Below are 17,770 nucleotides of genomic sequence, written 5' to 3'. Positions count from 1 at the left end.
TCAGGCTTTCTGTGGATGCAGTTACCCGCATGGGCACCATTAGGGGAAATGGTGTAGGAGGGTCTTCTTTCTATGTATTGCTTTCATTGGTTAAAGAGACTGCCTTGGCCTTTTGATAGGACAGCAGCTTAGATAGGCAGAGTAGACAGAACAGAATGCTGGGAGAAAGGAGGAAGAGGCAGAGGCAGAGCCAGAGAGGGCCCACCATGAAGCTGCCAGGTCAGACATGCTGAATCTTTCCTGGTTAGCCACAAGCTCATGGTGACATACAGATTATTAGAAATGGATTGAATCAAGATGTGAGTGTTAGCCAATAAGAGGCTAGAACTAATGTGCCAGACAGTATTTAAATTAATACAATTTGTGTGTGGTTATTTCAGGGGTTAAGCTAGCCGGGTGGTGGTACGGAGCCCAGCTCTTCTCATTACAACACCTCAGTAGCTGTGACCAGCATTAAAATTATATCTTCTCCATTAAGTTCTTTCTTGTCATAGGTGTCCTGCCTGGGTTGTGACATTTTTGGCAGGCTTCAGAGAAGACAAAAGTAGCAAAGATAAGGATATCTGGAGCTAACTACTACTTTCCTGAGTGTTCATTTACAAGTAAATGATCCCTCCTACTTCCTGTTGCCCAAATGGACTCTTTCCCCTCCTCCTCTTAGTGCAGGACAATTCTATATTCTGTCAATTATATTTTAAATAAATGCTGATTGTCTGGTAGCTATGTAGGAAGTATAGGCAGGAAAACCAGACAGGAAGTAGAGGTGGGACAATGAGAACAGAAGTATTCTGAGAAGAAGGAAGCTCATCCCGCAGTCCTGTCCAGACATGGAAGAAGCAGGATGTGACCTGCCCTGCCGAAAAACATGCTGAGCCATATGGCTAACATAGATCAGAATAATGGGTTAATATAAGCTACAAGAACTAATAAGAAGCCTGAGCTATTGGGCCAATCAGTTTATAATTAATGCAGACTTTCTGTGTAATTATTTCAGGGCTAAATTAGTTGGTTGAGCTATTAGCTGGTTGTTTGTAAGTGGCTTACCAATGCTGGATGGACTTCTCATTATGCAACTACCATTACTTCACCCATGTTCCTGATAGTCTCCCTTCAAACAGGCTCCTGTCAATAAACACAAGAAATGAAAGTTTGCTAAGTTCAATTCAGGTGGAATTGTTTTTTCATTAGTCATTGGTGTCTTCTGGCATTAATCTCCATCTGCTCACATCTCTGTGAGAAATGTCATATTATGTCTTATTTTCTAAATGGTCATCAAGGATGAATCATCTGTGGCAGAAAGGTAATGCCTTTGAATTGGGTAAACCCTAACCAATGGAAAGAGAAGACAGAATTGAGCTTTGAAAAGTTTTCAAATGGTATGCCATTTCAAGAGATTAATATTGTACCAACCCCATTTTGATCATCCTGGTAAAGTTTGTGAGCCAGCATTGGTATGTTCTGACCAGCTTTGCTTTCTCTTGCCTTAATTGGCATTTGTCTTTCACATTCTTATCAGACAAACTTCACCACTGTAATTGCAATCTTGTTTCTGGGAATAAATTATTGTTATTTGTATAATAACTGACTTTATAATTAAATAATAAGAATTTGTAAAATATATCAGAGGATACTATTAAGAGGGAAGCTAACTAGTAACTAAACTTGAAAAAAATAAATGCCATTTTTTAAATATGCAGAGTAAATTATCATACATGACAGAAATTACTTTTTGTCAAAATATTCATTAAATTTTAATGGATGTTAAATTTAATGAGCATCAAAATGCTCATTATAATTATCTTACTCTGGAAAGTGTCATCTAGTTTTGAGGCTTGCCTTTCCCTCTGGATCCCACTCCTGAGATAGGTGCTTTAAGTTACATTTACATGATATTTTTTCCAAAATTTTAGAATGGGCAATGAGGGAACAAACATCTCGAAGGAGGCTTTGGGATTTCTTACACATCTACATAACAGCTCCCTTTATTTATTGAGTAAGGATCAAACATAAAGACCTCTGTACTTTGTATTAGGTGAACTCCCACTGTACACACTACAATGTATTCTTTCCAGATCTCTCTTTGAGAGTTTGACATCATAATCTGGAGGTACAGAGAGGAGGTGACTACTTATACAGTGTGATTGGTACCACATATAATTTGGACAAGGTTTGGAAAGAAAAATCATCTAAGCAACTGTCACAGATACTAAAACCTATGTTCCTACATTATGAGAATTTAATTAACGAGACTGTGACTCAAGACATTTCATTCTTTGTCAAGTATATGTGTGGGAGAGAGCAGTGAGTGCACACATTTCCCTATGTCTGTCAGTGTTGATTTCTATCCAAAAATGTACCTTTGCCATTGGCTATTATATACTCTTTCAATGATGATCTGTGTCTCTGCTCAACTCTGACAGATTAGATCTTCACACTGTGAGTCCACAGCCTTCTCAGGTCAAGAAAGATTGAGTATGAGTTTGGTACATTTGCACTGGCAGAAGCACTACTTTCATAAAAGCAAATTCTTTTCTACAAAACATTTGTTCTTGCTAGCATCATTGGGGCTATCAAAGCAAGAGTGTTCACAGAAACAAAAATGGAATGTTCACATGAGGCTTCTCATTTCTTCCTATAAAATTGCATTTTGGGGGCTGGAGAGATGGCTCAGTGGTTAAGAGCATTGCCTGCTCTTCGAAAGGTCCTGAGTTCAATTCCCGGCAACCATATGGTGGCTACACAACCATCTGTAATAAGGTCTGATGCCCTTGTCTGGCCTGCAGGTATTCACACAGACAGAATATTGTATACAGAATAAATAAATAAATATTTAAAAAATAAATAAATTTGCAGTTTGGACTTAATTTTAGACTGGTTCTTTGTGTCTCCTTTGCATTTTCTTAAATTTCTGATTCATATAGTTTTCTTGTCACAGATTTATCTTCAGCACAACATAAAGAACATCCTAAAATGTATACTGATAAACAGTTCCCACTAGTCTCTGCCTAATTCTACGCTGGCTATATTCAGTCTCTGAATTAATGCCTACTTGTACATTTTCATGAATTTTAGAAGACTTTAATTTCTGTATTACATTTATTTTAGCTTTATTTAAAAGTTTCTAATGAGATATGGTACTCCAAGCAAGCTTTCAGTGATAACCTGCTTTGTTAAATGTCATTCATTCTGCCATTTACTCAGTTGTGCCTAATATCTAAGCGCTCATCTGTTCTGTGGAATATCTGTATTTATCCATCTATTTTGTCATTTCAAACTCTATGTAGCTAAATGTGGTTATGAGAGCAGAGAGGAAGTGACATATATCTTTTACTATTAAACGCAAACCATTTGACTCAGATGGATTACTGGTACTCTGTTTTGCACATGTACTAGCCTACTCAAACCACAGTTGCCCTGCTCAACCAGACTGCATGAGCATGCATGGCAGGCACTTCTTCCCTGAGCCATCATAAGGCCTGCTCTACACCCAGAGACAGATGCCTGACCAGAGATGCCAATGAGGAGAGGATAATGCAGCAGATTCGGCTTCCTGAGCCAATGTGATTTTGGGAAGGGGTTATATAGGCAGGCCAAATTTCTGTTATAAATGAGTCTGCAGCATGCTCTGCTACTCACCCACCTCCCATTGTCTGCATCATTGACCTTGTGCCTTCTCAACCCCTCCCTCAAGGGGTGTGTGAGCAGAGTTGTGTGCAATATTTTGCCCTTAGACATAGCACTTTTGGTCCCCATGCTAACATGGGCCTCAACCCTACTTGGGTGTATTTTTTATTGCTGTGACTGTTTTGGGGGTTCCTGATCTTCACCCTTTGTTGCTAGAGGGGCATTGAAGAAGCTGCTTTAGTCCTGTTGCAGCACAGAATAAGGCAAGATGGGAATTCCAAGAAGATAGAAGAGGAAAGTGTAGACAAAGTCAATGAGAAGCCTTGTAGCCTCTGCAGGAGACAGATGAAAGATGCCATAGGAAGGCCAAAATCATGTGGGATAAACAGATTTATAGAAAGGGGTAATTTAAGATGTAAGAGCTATCTAGAAATATACATAGGTTATTGACCAAACAGTATTGCAATTAATATAGTTTCTGTGTGATGATTTTGGGTCTGGGTGACCAGAAAACAGCCTCTGTCAAAAGATTGGCATGACAATGTGTGCTGACTATATCAATGTAAAACGTGAGAGTGTTTGGAGACAAAAACAACAACAACAACAACAACAAAAAATTAAGCTCAGCAGCTTCTGGGTAGCTGCCAATTTTTTATCGGATGGCTCTGTTGGTGGCAAATGAGGGTGCCGTGACTCTTTTAAAAGAGATCTTCCTGGTTCAGCATTAGCAGCAAAACATCGTGCTCATTGGCATCCTGGTTCATGCTGCCAACATGAACTCTCTGGCTCTTTCAGAAGAACTTGAATGGGGTGTGTGGGCAAGGTGATACAAGTTAGTTGGTGGCAGCATGGGCCAACTGTTTACCAGAGTTGAGCTAGTGAACACAGTTCCCACTCAGTGGTCCCAGTGCTGGCATTAAGGTAGCTCCATACTGAAAGGCCAAAAGAGGCAGAGCCAGCATCCAGAGCTGATGCAACCAAGTTGCTTACCATTTTAAAAGCACTCCTGATAAAAATGATTACAGATATACAAATAAGACAGATTTAGACATAAATAAACCTCTAAACAGGTCATGGCATGTTTAAAAATGTACATAAGCTTGGGAGAGAGAAAAATAGAAACATATGCTCCATAACCCAAAAAATGAATAATTCACTAAAGTATTTTTCACCAAAGGTACATCTAATTATACTAGATAAACACAAACTGAAATATTTGAAAAGAAATTCAAAGTAAAAGAATTGAAAAGAGGGTATTTTATTTACTCAGACCAGAAATTTACTATTAAATATTTCCATTGTTCCAAATGTATTGGAGCTCAGATAAATCCCTGAGGAAAACTTTGTTAACTTTTTAAAATATTGTCATGAGGGAAGTGGTGGTATTCCTTTAAACCCAGCACTCAGGAGGCAGAGTCAGGTGAACCTCTATAAGGTCAAGGACTCCTGGTCTACAGAGTGAGTTCTAGGACAATCAGGATTGTTACAAAGAGAACCGTGTCTCAAAAAAATTATAAATATTGTCATGAGATTAAATTCTAGTACAAAGAGAAATATTAAAAGATGCCAAGAGAGAACAAGTGTATGAGGAGGGAACAAGAAATTTTAATACCGTGACCAGAAAATCAGTCCACTAGGACAATTATCAGCAAAGACCTACAATACATACGGAAAATGCTATACTTTATCCAGGAACAATACGTTTCAACCCTATGGAAAAAGAGGTAGCAAGACACCAACATTGGAAATAGCTACCATGAGTGAGGATAAAACAGGAAACCAGGATGATTCATACAGAGATAAGACCAGATACAGCAGTGGGTAAGAGATCAAAATCTATGACAAATCAGAGATATTAAAAGAATTTGGCTTTGTATTGAGTAAGATGTAAATATTTTGGATAGTTTAGAGGAAATTGATACAACATAATTTATATTTTAAGTTACTTTCATTGGGAATCAATTCTGGGGAGCCAGAGAATAAAAATGCAATGATAAAGCCAATAAGAAGCTAGGAAGAAAGTGAAGCTAGAATAGGATGTAGTTAAGATAGAGAGAGAGAGAGAGAGAGAGAGAGAGAGAGAGAGAGAGAGAGAGAGAGAAACAGAGAGAGACAGAGAGACCATACACCAGTTGTGTATACTATACCGTATGGTCAGCCCTGAAAACACACATACAATTAACTTATACAGACTAAGCAGTTGTATTCATATATTTGTAATATGTATAAACAGAACAACAATTAATACTAAAGAAGCCATGAATTTTAAAAAATGTAAACATGAGTATATGGGAGGGGTGAAATGATGGGAGAAATGTTATATTATAATTTCAAAAAATTAAAGAATAATTTAAAAGTACATGAATTAACTATGGCATGATGGTGTGACATGGTTGTGCTATGAGAACTGAGTAGATTATAGATACATTTGTCGATGGTTAAGAAAAATTGCTGATGGATTTGATGTAGTTCATGAGAAAAACAGAGGGGACAAGGATAATTTCCAGGCTGTGTTCTTTTGTTTCTGGATGTGTGAAGTTTATTTTCCATGAGATGACAGTAATGGAACAAAAAGCAGTAGCTGTTGCACGTCTTGGTCAGAATGTGTTGCCTAAAGTATGTCAACTGTAAGATGTAACTTCTACATGCAGCTGGGGACATAGAAGTGATGGTTGATTACACGAACCTACTTCTAGTTGTTACTCTTACTACTTTTCAAGACAGGTTTCTCTCTGCAGTTGTGGCTATCCTGGAACTTGCTCTGTAGACCAGGCAAGCCTTGAACTTAGAGATCTGCCTATCTCTGCTTCCCAAGTGCTATGACTAAAAGTACGCACCACCACCACCTGGGTTGATTACAATTGAATTTAAAGTTTAGAGATAATATCAAGATTGGATTTAAAATACATAAGCTAGTATATAGAGGCATGTTATAGTCATGTATTTAAATGATATTATCAAGTGCTAAATATAATGGGATTGTAGAGAGGTGGTGTTAGAGAATTTAAAATATCAGGTTGGATTTTTTGTGATTTGTTTGTTTTTTTTTTTAAACAGATTGTTATGGTTTGAATGAGAATGGCCTCCATAGGCTCACATAGTTGCCTGTTTAGTTCCCAATTGATGAGATGTTTGGGAAGGATTAGCAGGTGTGTCTGTGTTGGAGAAGGTAATAGGCTCTGGGGTTTCAAACACACATGGAGGCCTAGTCTCTAGTTTCTCTCTCTGCCTTCTACCTGTGGATCAGGATATAAAGCTCTCAGCTATGGCTATAGTGTTATGCCAGACTGCTTTCCACCATGATTACCATGGAACAACCCTCTAAAACTGTAAACAACCCTGAAATTTAATTCTACCTTTATAAGTTACTGTGGTCATTGTAGCAACAGAATAGTAAAGAAGACAGAGATTATTTGTAAAAATGTAGGCATAAGAAAAGACTGAAGTATTAAAAATATTGTATTGTTACTAAATTTTAAACTCTTTATTGACTCTCTATATTCCAAGGAAATTGTATTTCAATAAAATAATTGAAGTGTAAAAGTTGTAAATTTACACATATTTTTCTAGGAGTTCAATACCAATTTATTCTATGTTCCTTGTGTGTGTGTGTGTGTGTGTGTGTGTGTGTGTGTGTGTGTGTGTGAATGTTTTAAAATCGTGACTCACTATGCATTCATGCCTGTCATGAACTTACAGAGGTTCTCTTCCCTCATCATCCTGGGTAGTGAGATTCACGAATTGTTCCTTAAATGTCTAGCATTTAATGACTTAAATATCAGAGCCCGCTCAGGCAGAAATCTGGTGGGGGTTCCCTGGGAGGGGGCGATGAGGCTGAGGAAATATTAGATTATGAAGACAGAAACATAGGATAGATCAGAGGACTGAAGGTCAATACCAAACAGCACCAAGTTTATTTCTCAGGCAGCATATATACTAATTAAAGTCAAAAGGCAGAACAAAGGGCAGTACACTCAGCTAACCACCTCCCTGCGCTGTCCTTGGGAGGAAGCTCAGACAGGTGCATTACTTATCCAGATAAGCAGGTTTTTTTTTTTTTTTCAGAGAGAACAAAAGACACAAAAGACAGTTTATTCTGAGTCAAATTCAAATGACAGTGGTGAAGGAATATGCATTCGGGTTACTCTGAATGACAAGTTCTATTGTGGAAGAGTTTGCGTTGAACTCTCATAGTCACAGGACAAAAGAAATTCATAAATAATGCATTGATTAAGCATACTGATGGGGACTCTCGAGTGAGCAGGTTACAGCATGGTGGGGAAATCTCATCAGTAGAATTTTTTTTTTTTACATATATGAAAGTTATATTCAAGAAAAATTTAAGTTAAGGTACATATAGATAACAAAAATCAATGACAAGCAACTATAACATTGTATATTTGATATGGTTCTGTTTATGGTCATTTATGTAACATAGAGGGAAATATATCCAAATCTTCCTAGTGATTAATTGAGGATTTTAGTATTGTGGATGATTATAATTCAACTTTTGCATTAAGCTTTTAAAAAATCTCAAAACCAAATGTAAAAATCTTAGAGCAGAAAAATTAAAAGATACTACAACAATGACCATTATTGCAAAAGAAAAACACTATAAAAATACAGAAATTTGGCATAAATAGGTATCTATCAATCATTCTGGTAGCTTCCACCAGTTACTGTTCTTTTTTTTTTTATTCAAGATTTCCATCTCCTCCCCTCCTCCTCCCCCTTCCCTCCCCTCCCTTCCACCCATACCCCCACTCCACCCCTCTCCTAAGACAAAGAGCCATCAGGGTTCCCTTCACTATGTTAAGTCCAAGGTCCTCCCAGCTCCCCCTATGTCCAGGAAGGTGAGCAACCAAACTGACAAGGCTCACAGTGAGCCCGTCCATGCTGTAGAGTTCATGTTCATTGCCATTGTCCTTGGTTTCTCAATCCTCCTCCTGGATATTGGAAGTAGACAAGATTGCCGGACAAAATATGGGAACATGGGGTGGGGTGGGATGGGGGGATAGGGGGATGGGGAGAGAAAAGTGTGAAGTGGAGGATGGGAAGAGCTTGGGGGAATAGGATGGTTGGGATATAGGAAGGGTGGATATGGGAACAAGGAATTATATATCTTAGTTAAGGGAGCCATTCTAGGGTTGGAAGAGACTTGACTCTAGAGGGGTTCCCAGGTGTCCAGGAAGACACCCCCAGCTAGTTCCTTGGGCAGCTGAGGAGAGGGTGCCAGAAATGTCCAGATCCTATTGTCATACTCATGAATATCTTGCATATCCCCATAGAACCTTCACCTGGCATTGGATGGAGAAAATGACAGAGCCCCACATAGGAGCACCAGACTGAGCTCTCAAGGTCCTGATGAGGAGCAAAAGGAGGGATATCATGAGCAAGGAAGCCACGACCGCGAGGAGTGCGTTTAGCCATTGAGACGGTGGGACAGATCTAACTGGAGACCACCAAGTCCAGTTGGAATGGGACTGATGGAACAGGGGACCAAACCGGACTCTCTGAATGTGGCTGACGGTGGAGCAGATAAGCAGTTTTTGATCTTCAACAAGGAGTTCCTCTGGCTGGCATACACCAGCCCAAATCTTAATAGAAATGTTCTCTTTGAACTGGGCAAAAGTTCTCTTTCTATGGGCTAACACAGATGTTGGTCATCACCCTCAAGTTTACTGGAAGAAGCAGAGCAGGCAAGTTTGAACTCAAATGACTTCTTTAAATCAGAAATGATTCCAGATAGAAAATGAATCACACATGGGCTCCCACATAGCATATGTTGGAAATATCTTGATACCAAAGTCAGAGAAATCTAAAACTGTATGCATCATAAAAATACAACCAGGGACAAAAATCAAAATAAAGCATACTAAGAACCCAAGTGGGCAAGGTAGCCCATGCCTGTAATCTTAATTTTCTAAGGCAATATGTGAGACAAAAGGAACATTTATACAATGCTGGTTGTAATTCAGATTACCCCAACCACGATGTAAGTCAGTATGGTGGTACCTTCAAAATAAAAATAAAATAAATCAACCATATAACCTAGTTTTACCATGTCCACTAACATCTCTCAAAATTTAACAGAGATGTGTGCACATTAAGATCCATTGCAAACTTCACAATATGTAAGTTTTACAACCAACCCAAATATTTATCACCAGTGATGTGTATAAAGGAAATGAATCTTATATACACAATGAATATTTTTCAAACACTACAAAGAACAAATACATGCCAGTTGTAAAAAAATAAAAGAACAGTCACAGAGAAGTTATGTACATTTTGTCTCAGGAAGGTAAACAATTAACTTTCTAAGTTTTAAATTGTAGGATTGGTCATTCATATAGGAATGCACAGAATCCATACCATAATCTTTCACATATTTTAATTCTCTCTCATCAAATATTTATTCAAATTATCAGTGCAATTTTAAAAAGAATTATTCTGTTTTGTGGTGCATTTGGTAAAACAAATATTTATTGATTTAAAATTACTTGTAAATCAAAATTTTCATATTGAATTCAAATAACATAGAAATACTTTCCTTTTATATAATAAAGTAAAATATTTTAAATAATGCGGAATATGACAGAATGAAAGAAAAAGGATAAGGTAAAAGGGATGTATGTAACCAGTGTGGTGGCACATGTCTTTAATTCTGGCACTCAGGGTCAGAGGTTGGTATATCTCTTTGAGTTTGAAGTCAGTCGGGTCTACAAAGTGGGTTACAGGAAATCCAAGTCTATATAGACAGATTTTATTTCAAGAATGGGGGAGTGTGGAGGGTAGATGTAAAGTGTTTATTCTTCTTCCTCTTTTCCCGGAGAACTTCACCAGTCATACTGGCCCTGATCACAGTACCAAGAGAAAGCCTACCCCTTGACACACTTCAACATCTTCAGCATGCAAAAAAAGTCCTGATTCAATTTTCTTTGTTCCATGAAATCAGAAGAAAATGATGCCTCAATGAATTTTAAAATGCCAGTATGTAAGGTAAAGTCTTCCCCAACACACTCTCTACAAAGTAGACAGGTGCTTGTAGGACAAGATCATCAGAATGTTGTTTATGGAATACTTAACAAATAAGAGTAGAAATAAGACAATAGTTTTCACAGATTTCATATGGACCATACTGCTCAAATCTCTAGCATAAATGCCTTGTAGTTTCATTCTTCTGGTGTGACTCCATAACAAAATTATTAGAAGGAAAAGCAAAATCAAACACACTAGAAAATTATGATAGGAATCTAAAGTAACATAATATGCTAAAAATCAGCTAGAGTCTCTATAAAATCAATTAAGTTTTTTTTTCCATTTTGGACCATTCTTGAATAAATTTAATGATTCCATGAAAAATCAGAAAGACTGATCAATAGAGTTTTGTTACTCCATCAGTCACAGAGGTACTTTGGTATTTCCTTGTCTCATCCACAAAAAATAGGGTTTTGAAGAAGTTGCCTATTTTAAGGGAATAGAAGACACTGAAGCAGGTGTTGCAAGCTGTGTAGAAATATTCGGATCATGTCCAGAGTATTTCAAAATGAAGAACTTCTTAAACTGAAATTATTTCTTACAGCTTACATCAAAATAGATGTACAAAATTTTTGTTCACAAAAGCATATCTTAAAGAAACACACACACAGGAGAGAACAAAGTCCAGAGAAATCATCCAGCTCCTGGCCCAGTCAGGTTTGTTCATCAGCATGATGAGTTCATTTCCAATATCCTTATTATTAATTCTATAACTGAAGCCATCATCAGGAAAGTTTCTGGCACAGTGGGTATTTTGATTATGGACTATCTCTGCCTTCCTTCATCACTGACTGGCATAGTTCAACTTCAGGATTACAAGCAAGTGTACCCAAACCTGAGATGTGGATGGATTTATTTCTTCTGGTATTCAGAAAGTTCAGGGAGCATGTTCCAAGTGAAATATTATTTAAATAGTAAAATCTATACATGCTTTAAAAAGGATATCAACTAATAATTTTCAAGAAAGAAAATGTTTTCTTGGTGTTCTTGGTATGGGCTATATTTTACACACATATTTTGCATTGAAATTTGAAGCCAGGCTTTTTGTTGAATCTGGGGATTGAGAGTCAGATCCTGATGCTTGCAAAGAAAGAACTTTACTGAGCCACCTCCCACATCCTAGAGTATAGGTTTTAGTCTTCCTGTGTGTGTTTGTGTGTGTGTGTATGTGTGTGTGAGAGAGTGTAACTTCTTTAGTTTTGATAGATATTAACTTTATTTAAATTTTCTAATTTACTCCCAAAACAATATGATAAGGTATGATAAATTGTTTCAGAGTGTCAAAATTTTGCTTATGCCTATAATGATATTGATTTCAGATAATTATCAAATGGATGAAGATTCATCCCAGGTCTCACTATGCATTTCAGCCTGGATCAGCCTACTTACATTTTAGTTTACATGATTATACTATCATGCCTAGGGTAAAAAGCATGCATTCATAAAATCTGATTCTTAGATCTATATACAAGAGCACACTGTTTTAGTGTTGTTCTAAATGTTTGAGGAATTTATTATATCATCTTCCATATATAGAAGAATTGAGAAATTATATGTTTTTCAATACTTATGCTTGCCTAGGGCTCTACCACTGAGTGAGCTCTATATGCCTAATATGTTGTTGGACTACCTTTTTTAACAGTGAACTTCTAATGGTTTTTCTCACATCTCAGCTGCCTCAGCACCAAAATACAGGCCTGCCTTAAATTAGCATGTCCCAAAATCAAGATAAATGAATGGCATGAAGGGTAGAAAAGCCCAACTGTCAGGCTAAGCAAGTGATCTAGTCCTTTTTGGTGTGCCATAGGAATAAATGATATAAAAAAGGATATGAAATAAGAGGCATAGAGTAAAAGGAAGGAGACCATAATTTTCATGGCATTCATGTGGGCTTTTGTGCTGGAGTCTTTTTCCCCTCTGAAATTTAGCTGCATCTTCTGGAGATGTTTCCACAGGGAGAGGATTAACAGGATGAAAGAGACCAGGGACACCATGATTGGTGTTAAAGAGAACATAATCATCTTGAATGCGATTAGCTTTGAAACCCTTGAAAACCAACTTGTTCTAAAATTCCAGGTTGTGTTTCTCTCATATTGATGCCTCCACTCTTCTGTATGTTTGTATACTTGCATTACGTTGAAAACCAAGAAGATCACATTTCCCAGAAGGATGGTCAGAAGCACTTTCTTTATTCTCCACTTCAGATAAAGAAAAACAGGCCTGGAGAAACTGGCTATTTTGAGCAAATAAAAGATGCTGAGGATGGTGGCAAGCCAGAGACTGAAGTGATTGGAAACTACCCAGGACAACATAATAACTCTTAATTCTGTTCCAGCCACAAATGCAAATGAATACTGCATATATGTTAGCCATGTTAGTAACATTTCCCAGATCAAAACCACTCTGGAAACGGCCAAGAAAAGCAGGATCCAACCAATGGAGGAAAGCATTCTCTTCCTGACCCACTCAATGCAGGTTGTCAGCACAATGAATCCATTGCTCAGATTTCCAAAAACAAACTCTGCAACGATGACTATAGTGAAGATGCTGAACAGGGTACTTTCCATGTCCAGACAAAACAGATTCACTGCTGGCTATCTGCAAAGACGAAACAGCTTGTGCATTCTCACTCACAACTAAGCATTCAATTCTTGCTTCATTTGTAATGACTGACCTAGTGTCAATGAGAGTATTGAAGCTTTGTTAATGATTCTGCATGTGTTCTTGTGAAATCCTTTTCTCTGTTCTCAATGAGGTATAAGATATTTATATCCTTCTACAGTGTGAAGTATGTCACAGAAAACCATGAAGGACATCCAGGTGTCGTTTGCTAACATGCAAACAAATTTATATCATCTTTCACTCTTTCATTGCTTTGCATTGTCTCTGTTGGAGAAAATTTGATTATTGCAGCTTAAGTTATGAGGGGCAAAGATTAAAACAATATGATTCAATGATTTATCCAAAATTTAGCTCAGTGATATATTTTCAGTCTATCAACATCACTACCGGTAACTTATAAACCACAAGAGGAGTGCTCTGTAGCACTCTGTGAGGCCTTAGGTTCATAATGAGTTGTAACCCCAATTTTCCAACATTTGAGCTGCAAGAAACTCATGTACAAAATCCCAGGCTTTCTCTTCTATGCCTCTTACCACCCAGTGATGCATACTATGCCTAGGAACCACACACTTTCAACATTTTATCTACTACCCACAGTGTGCATCTTTCTTTCTGACCACAATTAACCAAAAAATGCAAACATATTAACAATAGTTAAGAGAATAGCAAAGGGTATGTTCTATGGTCTCAAAAAGAGTCATTTTAATTAAAATTAGACTTTAGTGAGTGGTGAGATAGCACAGAGATTAAGATCATGTGATGTTTTTACAGAAAATCAAGGTTCAACTGCCAACAACATCAGGGAAGCTCACAACCATTTTTAACACTAGACCCAGAGGAAACAATGTCCTCTTTCAGCGTCAATTACAGGCACTACATGAATGTGCTTGGTAAACATGTATTTAGGCAAACACTCATATACATAAAATAAAAACCTTCATTAAAAATATTTGATTGTGGCACTTTTCTTCTCAACAGCTTTTAAAGTCTTTAAATGTCACACACAAAAGTGACAGTTTCTTCCAATGCCTTTGAAGTATTAAATAACCAGATCTCTCATTTCTTCCTCTGTTCTCATTTCTCAAGGTTTCTCTCTGTGCCACTGCATCAAACACCTTAATTTTCTTGCTCTTCTGCAAAGTTAGCTATTTCCAATATTATCACCTCTGTTCATTGCTATATGTGTTTTTGGAATTTATTTTCATTATGGAAAGCATGGGTCCATTCCTTTCATTTTTAGTATAGTTTACAAATATTATATTCCCAAAGAGTAGGTTGTAGAAGACCCAGATCTTAACCCACAAACCTATGAACACCTGACTTTTGATAAAGGAGCTAAAAGCACACAATGGAAGAAAGAAAGCATCTTCAACAAATGGTGCTGGCATAACTGGATGTTAACCCGTAGAAGAATGAAAGTAGATCCATGTCTATCACCATGCACAAAACTCAAGTCCAAATGGATTAAAGACCTCAATATCAATCTGAACACACTGAACCTGTTAGAGGAGAAAGTGGGAAGTACTCTACAACAAATGGGCACAGGAGACCACTTCCTACGTATAGCCCCAGCAGCAGAGACATTAAGGACAACATTGAATAAATGGGACCTCCTGAAGCTGAGCAGCTTCTGTAAAGCAAAGGACACTGTCACTAAGACAAAAAGGCAGCCTACTGACTGGGAAAAGATCTTCACCAACCCCGCAACAGACAAAGGTCTGATCTCCAAAATATATAAGGAACTCAAGAGACTAGACTTTCAAATGCTAATTAACCCAATTAAAAAAATGGGGCACTGAACTGAACAGAGAATTCTCAACAAAAGAAGTTCGAATGGCCAAAAGACACTTAAGGTCATGCTCAACCTCCTTAGCAATCAGGGAAATGAAAATCAAAACAACATTGAGATACCATCTTACACCTGTCAGATTGGCTAAAATCAAAAACACCAATGACAGCCTTTGCTGGAGAGGATGTTGAGTAAGGGGTACACTCATCCATTGCTGGTGGGAATGCAAACTTGTTCAACTGCTTTGGAATGCAGTGTGGAGGTTTCTCAGGAAATTTGGGATCAACCTACCCCAGGACCCAACAATCCCACTGTTAGGAATTTACCCAAGAGATGCCCAATCATATTACAAAAGCATTTGTTCATCTATGTTTATAGCAGCATTATTTGTAATAGCAAGATCCTGGAAACAACCTAGATGGAATCTTCAGTGGAAGAATGGATGAAGAAAGTGTAGAATATATACATTTTAGAGTACTACTCGGTGGTAAAAAACAATGACATCTTGAATTTTGCATGCAAATGGATGGAAATAGAAAACACCACCCTGAATGAGGTAACCCAGGCCCAAAAAGATGAAAATGGGATGTACTCCCTCATAATTGGTTTCTAGCCATAAATAAAGGACATCGAGCCTATAATTCGTAAAAAAAATCCTAGAGAAGATATATAAGAAGGTGAACCAAAGAAAAACATATAGTTATCCTCCTGGATATTGGAAGTAGACAAGATTGCTGGAAAAAAATGGGAACTTGGGGGTGGGGTGGGATGGGGGATGGGGTATGGGGAGAGAAAAGTGAAGCAGAGTATGGGAAGAGCTTGGGGGAATAGGATGGTTGGGATATAGGAAGGGTGGATATGGGAACAAGGAATTATATATCTTAATTAAGGGAGCCATTCTAGGGTTGGAAGAGACTTGACTCTAGAGGGGTTCCCAGGTGTCCAGGAAGACACCCCCAGCTAGTTCCTTGGGCAGCTGAGGAGAGGGTGCCAGAAATGTCCAGATCCTATTGCCATACTCATGAATATCTTGCATATCATCATAGAACCTTCACCTGGCACTGGATGGAGAAAATGACAGAGCCCCACATAGAAGCACCGGATTGAGCTCCAAAGGTCCTGATGAGGAGCAAAAGGAGGGATATCATGAGCAAGGAAGTCAGGACCGTGAGGTGTGCGTTTAGCCATCGAGACGGTGGGACAGATCTAATGGGAGACCACCAAGTCCAGTTGGAATGGGACTGATGGAACAGGGGACCAAACCGGACTCTCTGAATGTGGCTGACGGTGGAGGAGGACTGAGAAACCAAGGACAACGGTGATGAGAATGAACTCTACAGCATGGACGGGCTCACTGTGAGCCTTGTCAGTTTGGTTGCTCACCTTCCTGGACTTAGGGGGAGCTGGGAGGACCTTGGACTTAACATAGTGAAGGGAACCCTGATGGTTCTTTGTCTTGGAGAGGGGTGCAGTGGGGGTATGGGTGGAACGGAGGGGAGAAAAGGGGGAGGAGGAGGGGAGGAGATGGAAATTTTTAATAAAAAAATAAGAAAAAAAAAACAAGAGAACAGGAGAGCAGGAGGATAACCTGAATGTCATATGTACTATTTCTCCAAAATAATTGTTTTTTCCATCTACTTTGTGAGAGTGAGTTATGGGGCTTATGATTTGGTGTCCTGTCCTCAGAGGAGGCCTACATTTCAGGAAACTTAACAAAGAACTAAATGAAATAAATGTCTGAGTGGATTTGTGAGGGGCAAGAAGATCAGGAGGAGGAAATATTAAACATATAAAGCAGTGGTTCTCAACCTTTCTAATGCTGCAACACTTCTATAAAATTTCTCATGTTGTGGTGACCCCATAACATGAAATTATTTCATTGCTACTTTATAACTGTAATTTTGGTACTGTTATGGATCATTATGTTATACAGGTTTTCTGTTGTGTGACCCCAAGAGGATCACAATCTGCAGGTTCAGAACCTCTGAAGTGAAGTGTCTAAAACGTTAGGCTGGAAGAGCTGAGAAAGTAGTAAGGCTGGCCTGTGTCTGGAGAAGTCTGAGAAACAAGACAAAGGATTTCTCCAACATTTTGGTCTCAGAACTAATTGTATTCTTAAAATAACTGAAAACCTCCATAGTTGTTTTTGTATTGTTTTTATCTGCTGGTACAATGTACTAGAAAGTAAAACGGAAAATATATTGTTTGATATCATGAAAAAAAGGAGACTGATGAATGATATTCTAAAAAATAAAATTAAAAGAACATTTATCATTTAAAAGAATTAAAAATTAAAAGAACATGTATCATTTGCTGTTGTATTTCAATAAATAGCATTAATCTGTAGCATAAAGAGATAATTATAGTTAACCATAGTGTTGTATGCTAATTATTTCACCACTTGGGATTCTGGGTCAAGATGATGATAAGTTCAACACCAGTCTCTGTTACATAGTAAAATGATGCTTTAAACAATCAATAAGATTAACAAAAGAAGCCGGGCGGTGGTGGTGCACGCCTTTAATCCCAGCACTCGGGAGGCAGAGGCAGGCGGATCTCTGTGAGTTCGAGACCAGCCTGGTCTACAAGAGCTAGTTCCAGGACAGGCTCCAAAGCCACAGAGAAACCCTGTCTCGAAAAACCAAAAAAATAAATAAATAAATAAATAAAAAATAAAATAAATAAGATGAACAA

The 17,770-nt window shown here is 38.0% G+C and overlaps 1 protein-coding gene across 1 annotated transcript; it reads right to left on the bottom strand.

Annotated features, from left to right (window-relative positions):
* Positions 1-12,314: 12,314 nt before the first annotated feature.
* Tas2r13 (taste 2 receptor member 13) lies at positions 12,315-13,232 on the bottom strand. The gene has a single exon (XM_038317914.1). The coding sequence runs from the start codon at positions 13,230-13,232 to the stop codon at positions 12,315-12,317; it is 918 nt and encodes a 305-aa protein (XP_038173842.1).
* Positions 13,233-17,770: the final 4,538 nt, after the last annotated feature.

The sequence above is a fragment of the Arvicola amphibius genome, chromosome 2 (assembly GCF_903992535.2).
Source record: "Arvicola amphibius chromosome 2, mArvAmp1.2, whole genome shotgun sequence".
Taxonomy (NCBI): Eukaryota; Metazoa; Chordata; class Mammalia; order Rodentia; family Cricetidae; genus Arvicola; species Arvicola amphibius.
This window is presented reverse-complemented; position numbering and strand designations above follow the sequence as displayed.

Bases quoted from the DNA above. Each gene is read 5' to 3' on its own strand.
- Tas2r13 (XM_038317914.1), bottom strand. From the start codon at position 13,232: ATGGAAAGTACCCTGTTCAGCATCTTCACTATAGTCATCGTTGCAGAG.